This window comes from Eumetopias jubatus, unplaced genomic scaffold, assembly GCF_037043125.1.
Source record: "Eumetopias jubatus isolate StellerSeaLion01/CBP00866 unplaced genomic scaffold, mEumJub1_p1.0 scaffold_11, whole genome shotgun sequence".
Lineage (NCBI taxonomy): Eukaryota > Metazoa > Chordata > Mammalia > Carnivora > Otariidae > Eumetopias > Eumetopias jubatus.
Window position 1 is genome coordinate 99,278,080 of NW_028274817.1, and position 19,297 is coordinate 99,297,376.

Sequence of the window (19,297 nt, forward strand, 5' to 3'; positions counted from 1 at the left end):
AACAGTGTCATATTAGTTTCAGTTGTGCAATATAGTAATTCAACACTTCCATACAATACCATGTGCTCATCACAGCAAGTACGCTTCTTAATTCCCATCACCTATTTCACCCCTCTCCCGACCCACCTCCCCTCTGACAACCATCACTTTGTTCTTTATAGTTGAATTTATTTAAATGGGAAACATTTTCTTAAAAGTACACACTAAAAGGAGTACATTTTTTGTTGTTATTCTTGCCATGCTTCATAAAACAGAAAAAGACAAATGTTCTTTCTTTAGGTAACTGGGTTCAAACTAAAGCCCGATTTAAGTAGCCACTGATTCACTTTGCCACTTTTCTTCCCAAGAATTGTAGGTGAATGAAAATAAGGAAATTTCTCCTGACAACAAAATACATCACTAACCTTGGTGCTGAAAAAAGCAACTCCACCCAGCTGCATCACCACACTCCTTACCTAAGTTAACATTTAGGGGTTTTAGCTATGTATAGATAGACATTAAATCCCTTAGTCATCTTCTTTATTTTTCTAAGAGTTGATTACAGATGACAAAATCAAAGAAGAGACACAGATTTTGTTGCCGGGAATCCATTTAAATTCTGCTCAGATCAGAGGACTCTGGCTTGTTCTCTCTCTCTCTCTCTCTCTCTCTCTCTCTCTCCCTCCCTCTCCCTACCTTCCTCCCTCCCTCCCTCTTTCCTTCCTCTCCCGTTCTCTTGCTCTCCTTGGGTTGAAGGACAGAAAAAAAGTTTGCAAATCTTGCAAGTACACCAAGAATATTACAGATATGCTTCTCTATGTTTCATAACAGGACCCTTTGGTATCTTCATTTCAACATCATTTTATTATGAGGCAGGCTAGAGGTGCAACCACTGTGAAATGCCATAGAGCTAAGTCACTTTTACTGAATCTGCCAATTAGGCAAGGTAGAACAATCGATCCTATATTGGTGGTTACTACTCATTGTAGGCAAAGTGTTAACTCTTGGTAACTGGGAGAAGTTCAGTTTGCTGCAAAATTTGGAAAAACCAATCATTCTTCACAGCTATTGCTTTGGGGACAGAATTTACAGGTTTACTTTAGATCTGAGTCGCCCAAAAGTTATTCTCTCAGGAATGAATAAATTGAACTTCTCCTTCCCTTTGTGAAGGAACATGTCAGAAATAATTCTGGTTGGTTATTTTTTGTCTTAAGAGACAGACTTTATTAGTGATGTTGATCAGGAATGAAAGGATTCCCCTTGAAGGACTGACAATATTATTGAGGAGTAAAGGTCTGTTGTGGGCTTTGGATATTCATTAATGGGAAGGAAGTTGGCTATTTGGGAGGGTCTTTTAATCAAAAGGGAAGTATTTGACTGAGGAACATTTTGTCTCAAAGCACAGTCAGCCTGAGATGGTTAAGGCTTAGTGTACTAGCCAAGTTTCCAATTCTTCTGAGAGATTTAGACTTTTGTTATTAGCTACATTGGCTTAGTAACAGCATCAACAAAGTCCTTACCAACAAGTTATTAGAATCTGCAGATATAAATATGACATGTGTGCTACATTCTGACTTGAGTGAATGTTCTAGGTTAAGTGCTGATTAATACAAATTAAATGACCTCTTAGAAGCAGAGTCACCTGTCCTTTCCTTGCAGCTTAGTTAATCCCAAACATTTGGGTTGCTAAGATTGGGAAATCTCTTCCCGTGACCTTTAAAATGATCTAGATGTTCATGTAGTGGGGTGGGTTTAGGTGTAATCCTGCTAAAGGATTTGACATTTCATTTCATTCCATTGCATTCTGTTCCATATCATTGAACAAATACTTACTAAAGCACAATGAGTGCTCCGAGGAATACAGAGACCTACTGTATATGGAATCTTCTTCAGGAAACTCACATGTTAGTACAGCAGATAAAGACATGGAAAACGAGTGACCATTGTACCAGGCAGAATATGACAAATGACTTGAGAATATTAAAACAGTGACTTGGTTGGGCAAAGGAAATGAGGTGGAAAAGTGTAGAGTATGTCACTTGCCTAGATCATGTGTTGTGCTATCCTCAGAGCTAGAAGAGTACAGCCTGATCATGGAGGGTCTTGAACTCAAGACTCAGGCATTTGGAGTTACTTAATGGGTAGTAGGGAGCCATTGTTGATGAGAAATTAAACTGAAGAGTAGTGATTTAGGAAAATTTATCTAAATTTTTTAGGAAGATATATCTTGTAAGATAAATCAGAGCACAGATGAATAGGAGGCCAGAAGTCATGGTAGGACGATGCTGCAGAAAGCATATAGAGCCTGAATGGAAGCAGTGTCAATGAAAATTGTTAACAGGTGTAGGACACATTTCAGAAATCAACAGCAGAACCAGCAAGACTAAATTTAGGAAATTGAGCAAAGGGCTTGAATTAATAGATTGTGAGACTGGGCAATTGGGAAGCAAAGTTGGATTTTGAAAAATAGACAGTACTAAGATAGAAATGCAATAATGGGGAAGAGCAGGATTCTGAAAAGCCAAAGAATGCCATGGGATCAAGTTTTGTTTTTAGTGACTAGTTGGCTCTCTTCCATCTTTAGTAGGATTAAAAATACGTTATTAGTTACTGCTTTGAAATTCCATTTTATTTCCTTTGACCCTAATAAGTGATTAATGCATGTTTGATGGCTATGGCAATAAAGATAAACATTATAATCATGAAAAAAATGCTATGCTACAGCCAGAGAACCAGAGAGACCTCTTCTGTGTTTCTCTACTGCCTAGCCAAGTACTTAGTACATAACTGATGCTCTGTAATTTTTTTTTTGAGCAGACACTTTATTTTTTTGAGCAGACACTTTAAACAATTCTGACTAGTTTTATCACACATGGAAGCCTCATCATTGCTTCCTTGCAGAGACATGAATCTGAAAACTTAAATAAACAAAAAATTATGAGTAGGGACAAGGAAACAACTCATAGATGAAGAAGGAGCACGTCTATGAGGCAGCTTACTTGGAGAGATATTATCTCTGGTACCCTCTTGCTACCTCTGACATTTGTTCTTTCCTTCTATCCCTGTTTCATTTCCTATTAAAATTCCTCAATGATTGTAATCCTAGCTAGAATCTTTGTAAATATCACAGAAGATGCCACCAGGACTCATACCTAGATATGTCCATAGGAATCAAGCTTGTAACCCTTGCTTATGTGGAAAAGGAAATCCATTTGATGGAATCAAATTTTTAGCTGGGTACCTGCCACAGGGTGATCAATTCATGAGGAATATATGAAGAGTGGACAAGCTGGGCAAACTATACTATCTGTAATCATAAGACTCTATTCTTAAATTTGTGTGCAGAACTGTGGCCTTGTGAGTCTCAGTGAACTTAATATAAATTATAAGGACTTTTTGCCCTCTGGCCTCAGTTACAGGCTAAATTAGGTCTGGTTGGCCCTTTTTTAAAACTGGCCTTACAATTTAATCTTTCTTCCAAGATTCTTATTAAGGAAGGAGAGAGAAGGCCTAGAGAAACTGTACTTTCTCTGTTTTTGGATTCCATATAGACCTTACTTGTCATTCAAGGGGCACAGAATAGGAATCATGGGAGAAAAACATGTATTCTCTCAAGTGGGAGATCCCGTGACCATATCACATACACAGCATGATGATAAATATGTTCCAAGAGAGAATATCCAGATAGGAAAGGTTCGTAAGAAAATAGTCAAAGCACAGCATGATGATAAATATGTTCCAAGAGAAAATATCCAGATAGGAAGGATTCATGAGAGAAAAGTTAAAAACAGTCAAAGAAACTAAGCCATGCAGAAAAAAGTCACTTGAACCTTCTACTAATGCCCAAAACCCCATATTAAACACTGTTCTGATTAGCATTTATTGCTAAAATGACCCAGTCTTCACACTGCTTTCAAAGAGTAAGAACATATAGCAGGACCTAACTATTGTGTATGTGTGTGTGTATTTTTAAAGCAAGCCTTGTGGTAGTAGTCTTTAAAATGTAATAGGTTGAGGGCGCCTGGGTGGCTCAGTTGGTTAAGCGACTGCCTTCGGCTCAGGTCATGATCCCGGAGTCCCGGGATTGAGTCCCACATCGGGCTCCCTGCTCAGCGGGGGGTCTGCTTCTCCCTCTGACCCTCTTCCCTCTCATGCTCTCTGTCTCTCATTCTCTCTCTCTCAAATAAATAAAATCTTTAAAAAAAAATTTAAAAAAAATAAAATAAAATGTAATAGGTTGAATTCAAGTGTCACCAGAGGGCTAAAACCTAGAACTCAACTGAGTATACACATGTACACATACACTTACACACAATAGTTTAAGTTTCTATTTATGTGCCTTATGTTGTGCAGTTATACAAAACAGACATATCTATCTCTTATTCATATTTAAGTGTATTAATATCTCTAATATAGAGGCAGTGTATTATAGACACTGCAGCCAAACTGCCTGGGATGAAAACATAGCTCTATCATTTGCAAGGTGAATAACTTGGCAGAAATTACTTAACCATTTTATGCCTCAGTTTCCCCAAGTATGAAATCAGGGCAATGATAATGAGGATATCTATCTTACAGGGATGATAAAAATATTGGACACATAATTGGATAAAAATCACTTAGAATAATACCTGGTACCTAGAATTATATGAATGACCTTAGCTGTTATTATTGTGTAAGACATGTCTCCAAGCTAAATAAGATTGATTTGTGTGATAATAATATTCTTTTGATATAAGGAAGTGGCAAGTTAAATTAGAAAAGGACAATATCACTCTTCATATTCGACAGAGTTTTATATGCCTGATGCTCAGTTTTAATTTTTTAAAATCTACTTGAGAAGGCATATAATTTCCCATCAATATGCTATAAACAAGCAGCAGATTCCAAGGATAACATTATATACTAGATATGCCATTAATGTAATTAAAATAATAATGATGATAATAAATCCATGCTCATGTTCTCTTAACAAATCAAGTTATTCCAGTTAAGAGATTACTAATTGGTTCATTAAAAATCACTGAGTACTAATTCAGTAACATTACATTGCTCAAAATATCACAGCCTTGTTTTCAAGTACATCAGTACATCTACTGAAATATAACTATCCAAGACGCCATAATCTTAGAGACACTAGCTTTATTTTTTTATTCTTAATTTGTCCTATAATGCTTCTTTATTAGAAGTTTCTGGCTCTGGGGAAGGTAAAGAAAAAGAAAAAAAGGAAAAGAGATGACTCTATCTCTCACTTAAGGAATTAGTCTAATGTAAAGTATCTCTGTTTTTCTAAACCAATACCAATTAATTTCAGTTTCCTTGAATAGGTAATAGGTAATGCAACATTAATAATGTAAATGAATTATTTACTTATATAAAACATTTTAGAATGTATTTTAGGGGAAAATTTTTCAGAAGAAAGCCACAACAGATATGGTAATATGAATTTTAAGAAAGTAATTTTTCTTGAAAAATATATTCATGTATCTTATAACAAAATGCAAGACCATAAATCCATTCTCATATTAAAAATAAGGTTGAATATGGCACTGTGTCTCTTTCTAAGGAATATAAAATTGGTAACTACAGTATGCTATAATTTTATGTTTAATAGTTCTGTTATGAGCAAAATGATTTCTAGTGGTACAACTGGTAGTACACTGTTATTTAATAGAACTTCATATTGCAGAGCTAATTTATACTGGATAATATTTTAGATTCCATTAACAATTAAAGATCTGGATCATCTAGTGAGAATGAGAAAACTACTAAATTGGATTTTTTGTAAAAAGCATTATTTATTATTTTATTTATTTATTTGAGAGAGAGAGAGCAGAGGGGAGGGGGAAAGAATCTCAAGCAGACTCCCTGCTGAGTGTGGAGTCCAACTCGGGGCTCGACCTCACCAATCTGAGATCAAGACCTGAGCCGAAACCAAGAGTCAGATGCTTAACCAACTGAGTCACCCAGGGGCCCCTAAATTTGATATTTTTATATGATGTCCTATAGTTTTGGCACACAAGGAATGTTTAGTAATTAGAAGATATATGATGCGATTATCAAAAGTTTTGTGAATAAATACTGATGCCCAGAGGGACTACTTCCATGGATCTTAGTCTAAGAATTGAATTAATGGGTGATAATGTCAGAAATAGAAGAAAAATCAGCATTTCCTCACCACTTACCAACTCTAAGCATTGTGGTAGCTGATTCTAATGTATTATCTCATTTAAATCCAGTACTAAACCTGTCCTGGAGGGATTGATTGATTGATGGATGGATGGATGGATTTCTCCCTCTCCATTTTCTTTTTTTTAATATTATGTTCAGTTAGCCAGCATATAGTACATCATTAGTTTTTGATGTAGTGTTCAATGATTCAGTAGTTGCGTTGATGTAGTGTTCAATGATTCAGTAGTTGCGTATAACACCTAGTGCACATCACATCACGTGCCCTCCTTAGGGCACGTGATCACCCAGCTACCCCATCCCCCCATCCCCGTCCCTTCTGTACCCTCAGTTTGTTTCCTGGAGTCCAGAGTCTGTCATGGTTTGTCTCCCTTTCTGATTTCTTCCCCTTCAATTTTCCCTCCCTTCCCCTGTGATCCTCCACGCTATTCCTTATGTTCCACATATGAGTGAAGCCATATGATAATTGTCTTTCTCTGCTTGACTTACTTCACTTAGCAAAATCCCCTCCAGTTCCATCCATTCCGATGCAAATGGTGGGTGTTCATCCTTTCTGATGGCTGAGTAATATTCCATTGTGTTCAATGAGGTTAAGGAGTTGCCTAAGGTAAATTAGATAGTAATCAATAGACTCTGGCTTTTCATCTTGATCTGTCTGCCAAACTCTTTCCCCTCATTTCTTAGATTCCAATGAAGTTTGACTCCAGTAGCTATCCTAGAGGCTAGAGCAAATGCAGACAGTAGCAAGGAGATTGGGCAAGTATGACACTTGTTTTCCCTGGTTTGGGAATATCTAGATGGAAGAGATGGAGCGATTGCATTGTAAGTCCTCAGACTCAGAGTAAGCAATGGGGAAACAGCACATTGGTGGTAGCTGCAGATGAAATGCTCAGAATTAAAATGGTTAAGGAAATGACTTTTCAACATTAATTCTGTAGCTCTTTCTTTAAAATTAGGGCAAAAGGAACTAGAAAGGGAACATAGAACAAAATAGGCTTATGATAAGAATAACAGCGATGTTTGAGCAGGAAGATAATAAGTAGAATGGAATATCACATTGACATGAATATCACTTCCTCTGTGCTGCGCCTGAAAACTTCCACCTCATCTCTCTCTCCCAATATTCCTATTCTCTTCTTTTTCATTAATTTTTGTCATTTTCTTGGTGTTCACTTTAATTGCTGTTTTCAATGGTGTAACTATAGGCAGGTTGTATGGATGTCTGCATGCATGCATGGATTACAGAGGAAGGAGGAAAAGTATGAGAATTGAGGTCTATTATTTAGTGATTAAGGTCTGTCCTCCTTACCCCATAATATAGCTTTTCTGATCATACTATTTTTTAGCAATGTATGATCACTAGATCAATTAGTTTAAAGCTACTGTTGTTAATCTCATGTAAAGAATCTGGAAGCTAAAGTCTTACTTCTGGATTTTGTGATGAGCACTGGGTGTTATACATAACTGATGAATCATTGAACACTACATCAAAAACTAAAGATGTACTATACAGTGGCTAACTGAACATAATAAAAAAATAAAGTCTATTTTGTCTTATAAAATAAAATTAAAATTAACTTCATTTTATATTTTTCTAAATCCTAAATATTGGCAGTAACCTCCATCCTTCATTCCTGGATTTCCAAAAGCACACCCTTTCTGTATTTATGATACCTATTAGAGGATGATAGACAGCAGGAATTAGATGAGGCAAATGAGGTGACTATTGGCTTCTTGCAATAGGGTTTGAAGTCTTTATTCTGAATGTGCCTAAATGTGAGATTTTAGTACTAACTAGCTGTTAATGTTTAGTGAGTTCATACTGTGTACCAGGCAATGTGTTAAGCAATTATATTGTATTCATGATTTCCAAACACCTAAAGAGACAGGTGCTTTTATTATCCCAATTTTGAAAATTAGTAATCTGAGGCTTGGTGTGATTGAAAACTTTCTCAAGGTCACATAGCTGGTTGGCAATGCAACCAAAAATCAAACCCAGGAAATCTGACTTCAGATCCCACACCTTTAAATGTGCATATATTTTTATTAGTCTGTCATCCATACCATACCCTATTCTACTTATACGCCAAACAAGGCAGGATACATTAATTATCAACTCTGTTTTTAAAACAATTTTTCGTATTTCTTGAACCCTCATTTTGCACTTGGGAAGCTTTAGGTGGGAACCTTTAGGTTTTTAAAATCTTTGAGATGTCTTTGAACATCTTTCAGATATCATTGAAATGGTCTTTAGAGCCCCCCTTTGGTAGCTTAGGAGTTGGATGAAACATAAACATTTCTTTCTTTTTTTTTTCTTTTTTTAAAGATTTCATTTATTTGACAGAGAGAGACACAGTGAGACAGGGAACACAAGCAGGGGGAGTGGGAGAGGGAGAAGCAGGCTTCCTGCTGAGCAGGAGCCTGATGCGGGGCTCGATCCCGGGACCCTGGGATCATGACCTGAGCCGAAGGCAGACGTTAACAACTGAGCCACCCAGGCGCCCCTTAAACATTTATTTCTAATAAAAAGGTAAAAAACAGTGGGTTCTGATATAAAGACTAATATAACTATACAATCACATTTAGTAAGTGGATATCAAAATAAAAGGTCTTCTAGGAAGACCTGTTGAGGTAGCTTTTTAAAAATATTCCACAAATGTAGAACAAAATTACATACTGTATATAGATCCTCCTGAAGAACTAGACTGTACTGTGACCAGTCAGGCTTAGTGAAGTGAATACTGGACGGAAAATAAAATGGCACGTCATTTCCAGATCATTTCATTTAGGGAAGCAGGAGATACAGAGCCTAGCCCAGTGTAGAGCTGATGGAAGGAAGGAAATAAGAATGGCCATAAGAGAAAAGGTGAAGAGAAAGATAAATCGCCTCCCTTCTCATCATCTCTTAAGAAATCATAAAATTTTCTGATTTGGCCAGGATGTTTTTATTTGAAAATAAAATCAATTCATATCCAGATGTATTGCATGAGCTAATTGTTCATAAGTGTCTAGGGATTTTTTTGTTGTTGTTCCTGAGATGGATTTTTTTTTTAAATACTACTTTCATAGGTGTTATTCTTATCCCATGTTTCTAGAAACTCTTCTAATTTCTTAAGATTTTTTGCAAATTTTATATTTGATACAAGTTTTGTTCTCATCAGCCTTTCTTTTTGTGTGCATTTTCTTAGGCTAAAATAAAAAGCTGCAAATTACTTAAATTTAATATTTTATTAAACATATTTTAATTTAAAGTAATATGTGGGAGGCAGCACATGGTCTTAGAATCCATGCATAGCCCATGATCTGTGTTGTTTCTAGATGTGCATGTGTGTGTGTTTGTGTACGTGTGTACATGTACATGTCCATGTGTGTGGACTTGGTGTTGGCAATTTTATGTTGGTTGATCATTCAAGTAGAAGGAGTAATGAAATAGACTATGCATATAGGCAGCCACTGCCCTTTCCTATTCCATGTTACTGAGTATATACTATGGCCAAGGGAAGTATTGTAGAGCCTCCTAGGGAGATTCTAAGAGACCCAACCTTGTTTTTGTGTTCTCTTTCTCTATGTTTCTATTAATTGTTCTTCACCTCTGCACATCAAATCTAGTAATTCCCTGGCCTTACATGCTTGCATTCCTTTATTTTCCAAGCATTATTTCACTTGTGTGCTAATAAAGAGTTAAATCACTTAAGTTGGAGTAAACACCAAAAGTGACTCTTCTTCAGTGATCATTCTGAGCCAGTTTTTGAAAAACAACTTGACATGGGTCAGGGCAAGAAGGATTCACTACTATTGATGACATTTGAAGGGAATAGAATTAAAGTCATATTTAAATCATAAATTGTGAATATGTACTAAGGGAATAACAAATTTGGTCAGGACCTTTAACTACAGAATAATTTATAAGAAATAGAATTATTTACAGAGGTCTAACAAAATCTGTTTGTCAAATCTAAGCATTTTTAATGTTAAATTTCACTGTTGGCCTTTTCTCTTGTCATAAGGAAAAAAAAAGGTTGTTAGTTGACATTAGAGAACAAACATTGCTGACATTTATATCTATCTAATAATGGTATAGAAATGTAATTAGGAGCCTGAATTTTTTTTTCCATCTGGTAAGTGTAACAAATGCATTACTTGTATAAAAAGAATGGCAAAAAATACTTGCCAATAATAAAATACTTAGCATGTACTTGTGTGTGTTTAAGTAATTTATATGCTTTTAATCAAGAAAAATATACTTTAACAATCATATGACAGCATTTCATTTTGAAAATATTATTTCCTGATAGGCAAAAATGTTAGCATACTTCTCTGGGGATATCTCTATATTTGGAATAATTTGGCTCATAATTTCAGGATTAATTAGCAAATCTACTGTAAATCTCTATAAATCCAGCTAAGAGAAATTCAAATCCATAAGAAGTAAATATTTAATTAAAATCCATTTTAAAATAGCTTTAAAAAATTGTAATGTATTTTAAAAATTAGTAGTCTTGAGAATTTGTGTTTTCTTGAAGAGGGAAGCCGGAAGGCATAGTTTCTACCAATGATCCAGGCCCTTATTCATGGATATGTAAGTGGGCAGATAAATTTAACTTTTTAAATCCCACCTCTCTGTATGTGACATTTTTGCTACTTCTAAGAATCAACTTTTTAAAAAAATGAGTTCTAGACATTGGATATTTTATAGTCGTTTGTCTTTTGATGATACTGGGGGCATTAGCAAATACTGTGGTATGCATTCTATTTATTTTCAGAGGGGAGGTCTGGGGAAATAGGAAATATGATTATGTTTCAGTGGCTTCTGTTTTGAGGCTATGGAGTGTGCTCAGAAAAGTTAACTTTAACCCTTTTTGTTTTAATCCCTGATTATTAGTAAAAGAAGAGGTATAACTTGAAAAAATCATAGAAGGGAAAAAGAAATACTGGAAATAACTTAAATCAAATAGTATATGCTAATCTCCTCCAGTACTATGCACTCTTCAAGAATTTGAGGCACTGTGGAGTGCCTTTCCCATGTTCCTTTGTTTCCCTTTACTCACTATAAATCCTGATAGGTCTTATGTTTGATTTTGAAGCTATCAACCCACAACTAATTTTACTGGTTCTTTGTGTTAGCACTCCTGCAAAAGCATAAAATTTAAACCTGATAAATATGGCAAGAATATAATTTCTAATTATAAAGCAACTAGATAAGCAAAACAAAATCAGAAATCTAAGTGCTGGAAAAAATAAATAGTACATTTGATCACATGTGCTTTAGAAAGACTGAACCCAAGTTTAAAATTAGTACTTCACTGATCAAATGATGATTTTCTCAAAGTTCCTTTATTAAAATATATTAAAATAGTGAAAACAATAGTTTAGATGTAAAAATGTGAACAGTATAGCATTATTTCCTAGTTGTTTTTAATACATGTAATTGTATATGCTCTCATACTTGAATGGTAGGGAGAAAGAATTTGGCCAAATTAAGGAAACAAACTTATGGCCACCAAAATATTATTTTAATTATTTTACCATTTCTGGCTGACACATTTGAAATGCTCCCAGTCCTGCCTTATATAACTCAGAAAACACAGACTCAACATGACTTTCAAGGACAACTCTGAATGTTAATGTTTCCATTTTCGGCCTCATGGCAGAAAGAGTTTTATTACCCAGTGTACGCTCTGGAATGTCAAAGCCATGATAGGCAGTATAGACCCCCCACACAAAATAAATGCATAGTCATTTTATTCTAAATTGCTTCACTTGAAAATAGGGCATGAAAATCTAGAGAGAGGAACTAAAAGTAAGTGATTTTATAGTGCTCTAAAATATTGAGACTCAAAAAATAAAAGTCCTGGGATAAAAAAATCTGTGACCAATCCCAAATAAGTTCGCTTACATCTACCACAGGGCTTGCATAACTAAAAGCTGGTCTGATAGGTACCAAACATCATTGTTTCACAGGCAAGGACTGCAGATTTTCCAGAAATTAACAGACCTTGTCCCAAACCTACTTCTCCATTCCTATATTATATAATACAGCGTTCCGGGGAGCAAAATAGCTGATTAGACATTTTGCATACCCATATAGGGATTTTCTAATCACAATGAGGGTAGTGTGATAAGGTCTTGGGGGAATTGGAGCTCCCAGGCAAGATGTCTCAGTTCTAGAGCATCCTTCTCTGTTACTCCTTCTCTATCTATCACTCTTTTTACCCTGTTTATCTTTGCTAGAAAGTTGTATACTATGATTTTTAAAAGATTGGACTACTGTTTTATGGTTGTATGTGATGTAAGTGTAGTTATAATTACAGTTTTTAAAAAAGCAAATCCCTCCTATTAGATTGTAATCTTTATCCAAACTCATCTGTACATTTGCCCTTACCCCTCCACCTGGCACCATTCATTTAGCAACAGTTTATTGATCTTCAGTCGCTTGGAATATGTAGTGAGGACAAGGGACATCTCTGTTCTAGTTGACCTTATATTCCAGTAAGTTATACAAACAGTACATGACTAAACCAATATATAAGAAAATATTGAGTAGTGAAAATATTATCTTAAAAAAATTATAGAGATTGAAAGTAATTGAGAAGGAAATTTAGACAGCATCTTCATGAAAAAGCCCTTCTGGGTAACTGACACTTAAAATGAGTTTTGAACAATATGGAAGAGACATTATTTAGAGATATGGAGGAAAAAGACTTCAGGCAAAGCAAACAGCTGGACAGATTGTGGGAGAGAAAACAAGTATGGCCGAAACATAGTATCAGAAGGCAAGAATTGTATGCAATTAGATTTGAGAGGTAGGCAGGTACTAGATGGTATAAGGATTTCTGGGAAAGAATTTGTATTTTCGTTTTTTAAATTTTGTATTTTCCTTCTTATTGTGATGTGACTCCACTGGCTTTTATACAGAGGAATGACATCTGATTTGTAGTTGAGCAGAGGAGAAGGAACCAGCAAAGGAGTTCAAATGCAGTGCTTAGCAAGGTGGGGGGCATCATCAGGAAAGGGTGGTATGTGAAACTCAAGAGAAGAGAATGAATGAAGAATGGATGTGGGGACCTGGAGGTTGATGGCAACCTTTACAAGAGATGTTTCAAAGGGGTAGTTGGCAAGGAAAATAGTAGGGTAAGGAAATGGCAAGAGTAAGGGTAGAAAACAATATTTTTCAGTGAAGAGGAACAAATAATAAAGCAGTAGCAGGAAGGGTTCATTGGGTCAAGAGAGTTTGTCTTGTTACAGTTGATCATGGTGAGCTTCAGTGGAGAAGAAGATGCTGAAGATGCCCGAGACAGCAGGTTATTATAGGAGAAAAATCCTTGCAAAGGTGAGAGGAGGTGGTGTAAGGTGTGGCACATTCTACCATAATTTTCTCAACAGATGCTCCGTCTCTGTACTTCCAAGGAAGTTCAGCTAACAGCAGAAATGTGCTAAGTTTGCTGAGAACCATAGCAGAAAATTTGCTTGGAATTGTTCTAGTTTAATAAAAAAATTGCATTACCCAAAACATGACAGAAATTAAATCCCACATATTTGGAAAGAAATGATTTTTTGGCATTCAGTTCAGGAGACTATTATTTTAATTGCTTTTAATTTAATTTTTTTTTAATCTTTCAGGTGCTTCAAGAAGACTTAGAACAGGAACAAGTCAGGGTCAATTCTCTCACTCACATGGTGGTGGTGGTCGATGAATCTAGTGGAGACCATGCAACTGCTGCCTTGGAAGAACAACTGAAGGTCAGATTATTTTCTTTAATACACTGTGTCATTCAAAATAATTAATTGCAATTCAGAAAAAAATTAGAAAATGTATAATGTAATTTGTATATTGCAAATATTTACAATGCATATATTTATTTAAACTAAGTCAAATTATGTCCCATTTGTGCACATTTCCCTTTCACTAACTATCCACTGTTTGTTCACACTAGCTTCCTGGCCTTTGGGGAAATATATGAATGCAGATCGGTTTTTTTTTTAATTATAGTTGAATAACATGTATTAGAGAACTGGTCAGAGGAATATTGTTTATATCTTCTTAAAACCTACAGTTAAAGAGAGGACAAAGGTAAAAAGAAAAATAAAACTCAGAAGGGATCACATTCAGTCAAATTGTGAGAAATCAAACACCTTCATATTTTTTTCCTGGACAACTTCAGTTATATTCTTGATGAGAACATAGCAGGATACATAAATTTTGTTGGAGAAGATACTCAGTGTTTCAAACCCTCATTCAACCTGAGTCATAGTAATTATATCCTTGGAAACATAACCAGCACCTATTAACAAAGAGTAAGGTGGGTATTTTCGTATTTTTATCTTTTCTTCCTAATTGGGAACAACATTTTACTGTAAAAATATTGAAAACATTTTCAACAAAACATATGTACATACACCAAAACATCAACATTTAGGAAAAATACAATTTATTGTTCTGAATGTGATACACACACACACACACACACACACACACACACACACACACACACACACAACTACAGGTTATACTTGAGGCATTCACTTTACCCATAAAATGCCTACCTTTTCTTTGTGATTGTTAGGGGCCAATAGTCTGACATGTCTAAGGATCCAATCAATGTGGGTTTAAATAGCTTTATCAGCACAAGGTTGTTCTAAACATAGTTACTCTTACCTAAACTATAACACAGTTTCTTAAAGCCTTATCTCTGTTTCCCTCTATCCTTGTGTGAATTGTGTTTTTTTATCTCAGTAAAATGTCATTTCCTCAGGTTACTGCTTTAAACTTCCAGTCTTTAACAATGGTATCTTCTTCTCTACCATTAAATGACAAAAAGAAAATTCTTGAACTGCTACAACCGAGCACTTAACCTATATTAGTCACCCATGTTAATTGCTTATGATTCAATGAAATTACAGGGATTACAGATATAAAAAGGCTTTTGGCACCTGTTATTATAATATATCATCACATATATGATCAGATGCATTGTACACATATATACTTGTGACCAGTTAAAGGACTGTATTGATAGACCACTGCTATGACCATTTGAAAGGTTTCTGTAGTTCTCATAAAATAGTGTTGTAGCTAATTATAGATGGGTAAAAAATCTAATACTCAGCATTCCTCAGAAATTTTCAGAAAAGGGAAAAGAAGTCTAGGGGGCAGAAAAGTTGGGAGGGTGACTGGTTAAAAAAAAATCAAGGCCGACATTTTTCTAAGTCATAGACTATTTCTAGTTAACATGATAACTGAGAAACATCCACTTTGGTATTACCAGACCTAATACAACTAGCTTTAGAATGTAATCGTTCTGGGGTGATGTCTGTGGGGCTAAGCCACCTTGAAAAACGGTCTATAGTACTCATAGATCATGACTGGGTTAGAGCTTACTTAGGATAAATTAAGAGTTGTGGCCCTAAGCTTTTCTATATTTATTATCCTACTTGCTTTCATTTTTGCCTTATTTTCTATCTTTATTTCATTGGCTCAGAGATATCTGCTAAGATAGCTGTGTGTATATTGGCTTCTCCTAAATCATACGGACTCCATCTGCGTTTGTCCATGATTGCCTCACTATTAATTAGCGTTGACTACTACCTCCTAGCTTTCTCTTTTCCCCGCAACCCACTTTTCCCCTTTGATACCCTCATTTCCCTCTACATACCTCCTTACTGTAACCTGACTTTTAGATAATCTAGACTAGTGTCTAAAAGGGCAGGTTTAGAAGGAATTTTGGGGGGAGAACACCCTGGCTTGAACATTTCTTTCTTCTCATCCCGTGACTTTTTTCTGTCTTAGAGGAATCCATGCTTGAATTCTATGCCTTATTTGACCGTTGGTTTCAAATTGCTCTGGAATGCTGGGCTCTCATCTGACTTTGACATTTTGGTGATTCTTTCTTAGGTTCTTTGCAAATGATATGATCTAATCTTAACCTAGTTAGATTTTTAAAAGGAAGGGGAAGAGAAAGAGAAGTTGGCAGAGAAGGAGGAGAAGAGAAATAATAAAGGATAAAAAGAGAGATAAACAAATACATTAGAGGAGTCACTTTAACAGCAACACAAGTATTCTCTGCATGTAATAAGAATTCCGTGTGTGCTTCAGAAACCACGAACTATTACTATGTCTGATACTGGTCCCAGAGGAATTCCGTTACAATAGGAAGAATTTTAGGAAAGAAAAACAAGTATATGGACTCCACACAAGGGACAAAACTGAAACAAAAACAAAACAAATACAAAACTGGCAGGGATCTGAGAAGGATCCTCGAGGGCTTTTGTTGGAGCTAGGTCTGGTCAGCCATAGCTTATTCCCCTCGACTTGTTAGTCTTGAATATTTATCCCACTCCGTTTTCCGCCATCACAGTGCCTTAATCTGTTTTGCTCCATTGTGCTGAGGCACCATCCAGAGCCTCCACATGGATACCCAGTGGTCTTTAGTCAAGAGATGAAGATGGGGCAAACTAGAAAGGGAAGTCCTTGATTTAGTACAGTAAGAGAGGGATGTGTTCTTATCATCTGGAGTTAAAACTCTGAAAATATTCCTCATAGAATATTTTTACGTGTATTGACTTAATTCTATGAACTTTATTATAAGTTAGATTTTCTCTAACTTTCTTTTAAAGATTTTATTGGTTTATTTGACAGAGAGAGAGAGAGAGAGAGTGAACACAAGCAGGAGAAGTGGCAGACAGAGGGAGAGGGAGAAGCAGGCTCCCCGCTGAGCAGGGAGCCTGATGCGGGGCTGGGATCATGACCTGAGCTGAAGGCAGATGCTTAACTGACTAAGCCACCCAGGCATCCCATTTTTCTCTGACTTTTAAAAAAGACTTTTAGAAGCCTTTCTGTTAAAAGGTTTGAAGAAAAACAAAGTTAGGTCAGAACATATGCTTAGGGATTCTAAAAGATAGCATGGCTTATGACGGATAGTATTCTGAAAAGTACAGTCTGTTGTAAATTAATTTGATTCTCTCTCAGAGGTTCAACTTGTCCCTCAGCAGTGTCACCACAGGTCATAAACTTGTCCTTAACTTTAACGGTTTCTAGGATGTCAATGCACAGAGAGTCTGATTTGTAAGCAATGATGCCAGTTAACTGATTTTATTGAGAAATACCTTGGCTAAATAACTGAGATTAGTAATTTATATAGAGTATTCAGTCCTGGAGGACAATATCCTGTCTCTTTCTGAGAATCTGTATTCTGTTTTTCATTTTTTCAGTGAATACTTGCTATGTTCTTATTATGTCCCAGGGATTGTGCTGGGTAACAGAGGTAAAACAGTGAACAAAAAGAGAATTTGTCATTATTTTCCTGGGTCAGCAGTGAGTAATCTGTGAGCCTGCTGCCTTCCTTGGAAACTAGAAACAATGGTAGCCATTTCTCAGGCTCCCTCTTTGAAATCAAATGCTAATTCCTTTCATCCGTGGTCACCATGGTAGGCATGGTAGGCATGGTGACTGCTCTCTTGGTTCTTGCAGTCTAGCAGAGGAAATAGATCTTAATCAAATATTAATGAAAATGAGCAAATATTTAAGAATGGACAGAACTTATTTCTACGAAGGAAAGAAACAAGGTTTTGTGACAATACACTAATAAGACATCAACTGTAATTTGAGGGCAAAGGATGATTCCCTAGGAAAGTGTTTAAGCTAGGGTCTAAAGGATATGTTGAAGGGAACTGTATAAAGGGCATGTAAAGGAGATGGGTGGGGGTGGGTAGTTTCCAGGAAGGGGAAATAGTAGATCAAGTGAGCAAGGCATCCTTAGGGAACTGAAAAGGGCAAACTTGGCTACAGCTTTGAGGTTCAGAAGAGTGGTGTTAGAGGAGACTTGGCAGATAGAAGGGGCTCACCCAAATTACCAATTCTAATTCTTACCGCACAAGAATTAGAAGTGGTGTATGATGCTCAACTCTACCAAAATTCAATCAACAAAAGTGTACTGAGCAGCAGCTCTCTGCCTGGATGACAGCTGGGACTACAACGGCAAGGAGAAGCAGGGGCAACAGTCATGGCACCTGCCCTTCTGGACCTGCACCTATCAAGTGCAATGAAAAGTACAATTATGGCCATGATGAATTCAGTGGGACAAAAATAGACATTGCTGGATGACCTATCTTGCTCAGAAGGCCAGGAAAGTGGAGGTTAATTAGGCAATAGTAAAGGGTAGGGAGGTGTTCTGTACAGAAGCACAGCATTTATTCATTCAACAGATATGTCTTGCATGCCTTCTCGGTGCCAGCCAAGTCTAAGCTTTGAGGTTAAGCATAGGCAAAGCATACATGATTTCTCTCTGAAGCTTACATTCTAAGCACACATCATAATAAGTAAGCAAGTTTTATACTATGAGAAAGGTGATAAGAACTATAAAGAAAAGACTGGGGAGGGGAGCACTTTTACCTGGAGTGGTCAGGGGATGCTTCCTTGAGAAGGTGGCATTTAAGTAGAAACTCAAACAAAGTAAGGGAGGTGTTTGGAAGGTGCGCGGGTCCTATGGGGCCTTTTGTATTTGAAAAACTGAAGAACGACTATAAATGAAACATAAAGAACACCTATGGTTCTAGGGAGATAGTTGTTTCTAATAAAAAAGAACCAGAAACAGGCATCTAGTTTTAGAGGTTGTTCTAATGAAAACACCTTCCGGAGAAAAGGCAGAGCTATTGAAGTTCCATTTGTAGATTTGTTCTTTTACACACTTGAACACTTGAGAGCCCAACTAGATGTATTAAAGTTGTCTAAGGCCTGGACCCAGGAGATTTCTGGCATATAAAAGGCATTTGGACTATTTTGCTAAATGACCTTAATCTTTTTTATTTTTTTTTTTTACTAATAACAACCTAATTACCGTTTATTTTTTTCTTTTCTTTTCTTATGTTAGTCCCCACACAATACATCATTAGTTTTTTTTTCCTTTAAATTTTTAATTGTTATGTTAATCACCATACATTACATCATTAGTTTTTGATGTGGCGATCCACGATTCATTGTTTGCATATAATACCCAGTGCTCCATGCAGTACGTGCCCTCCTTAATACCCATCACCAGGCTAACCCATCCTCCCACCCCCCTCCCCTCTAGAACCCTCAGTTTATTTCTCAGAGTCCATAGTCTCTCATGGTTCATCTCCCCTTCTGAATCCC

At 36.2% G+C, this 19,297-nt stretch overlaps 1 protein-coding gene across 1 annotated transcript in view; it reads left to right on the plus strand.

Annotated features, from left to right (window-relative positions):
• Positions 1 to 19,297, plus strand: part of DMD (dystrophin) — a 1,674,912-nt gene that overhangs the window by 182,657 nt on the left and 1,472,958 nt on the right. The window contains exon 8 of the mRNA XM_088028834.1: positions 13,789 to 13,908. Within this exon, the coding sequence (XP_087884960.1) occupies positions 13,789 to 13,908 (120 nt within the window). The remainder of the gene's footprint in view (positions 1 to 13,788; positions 13,909 to 19,297) is intronic.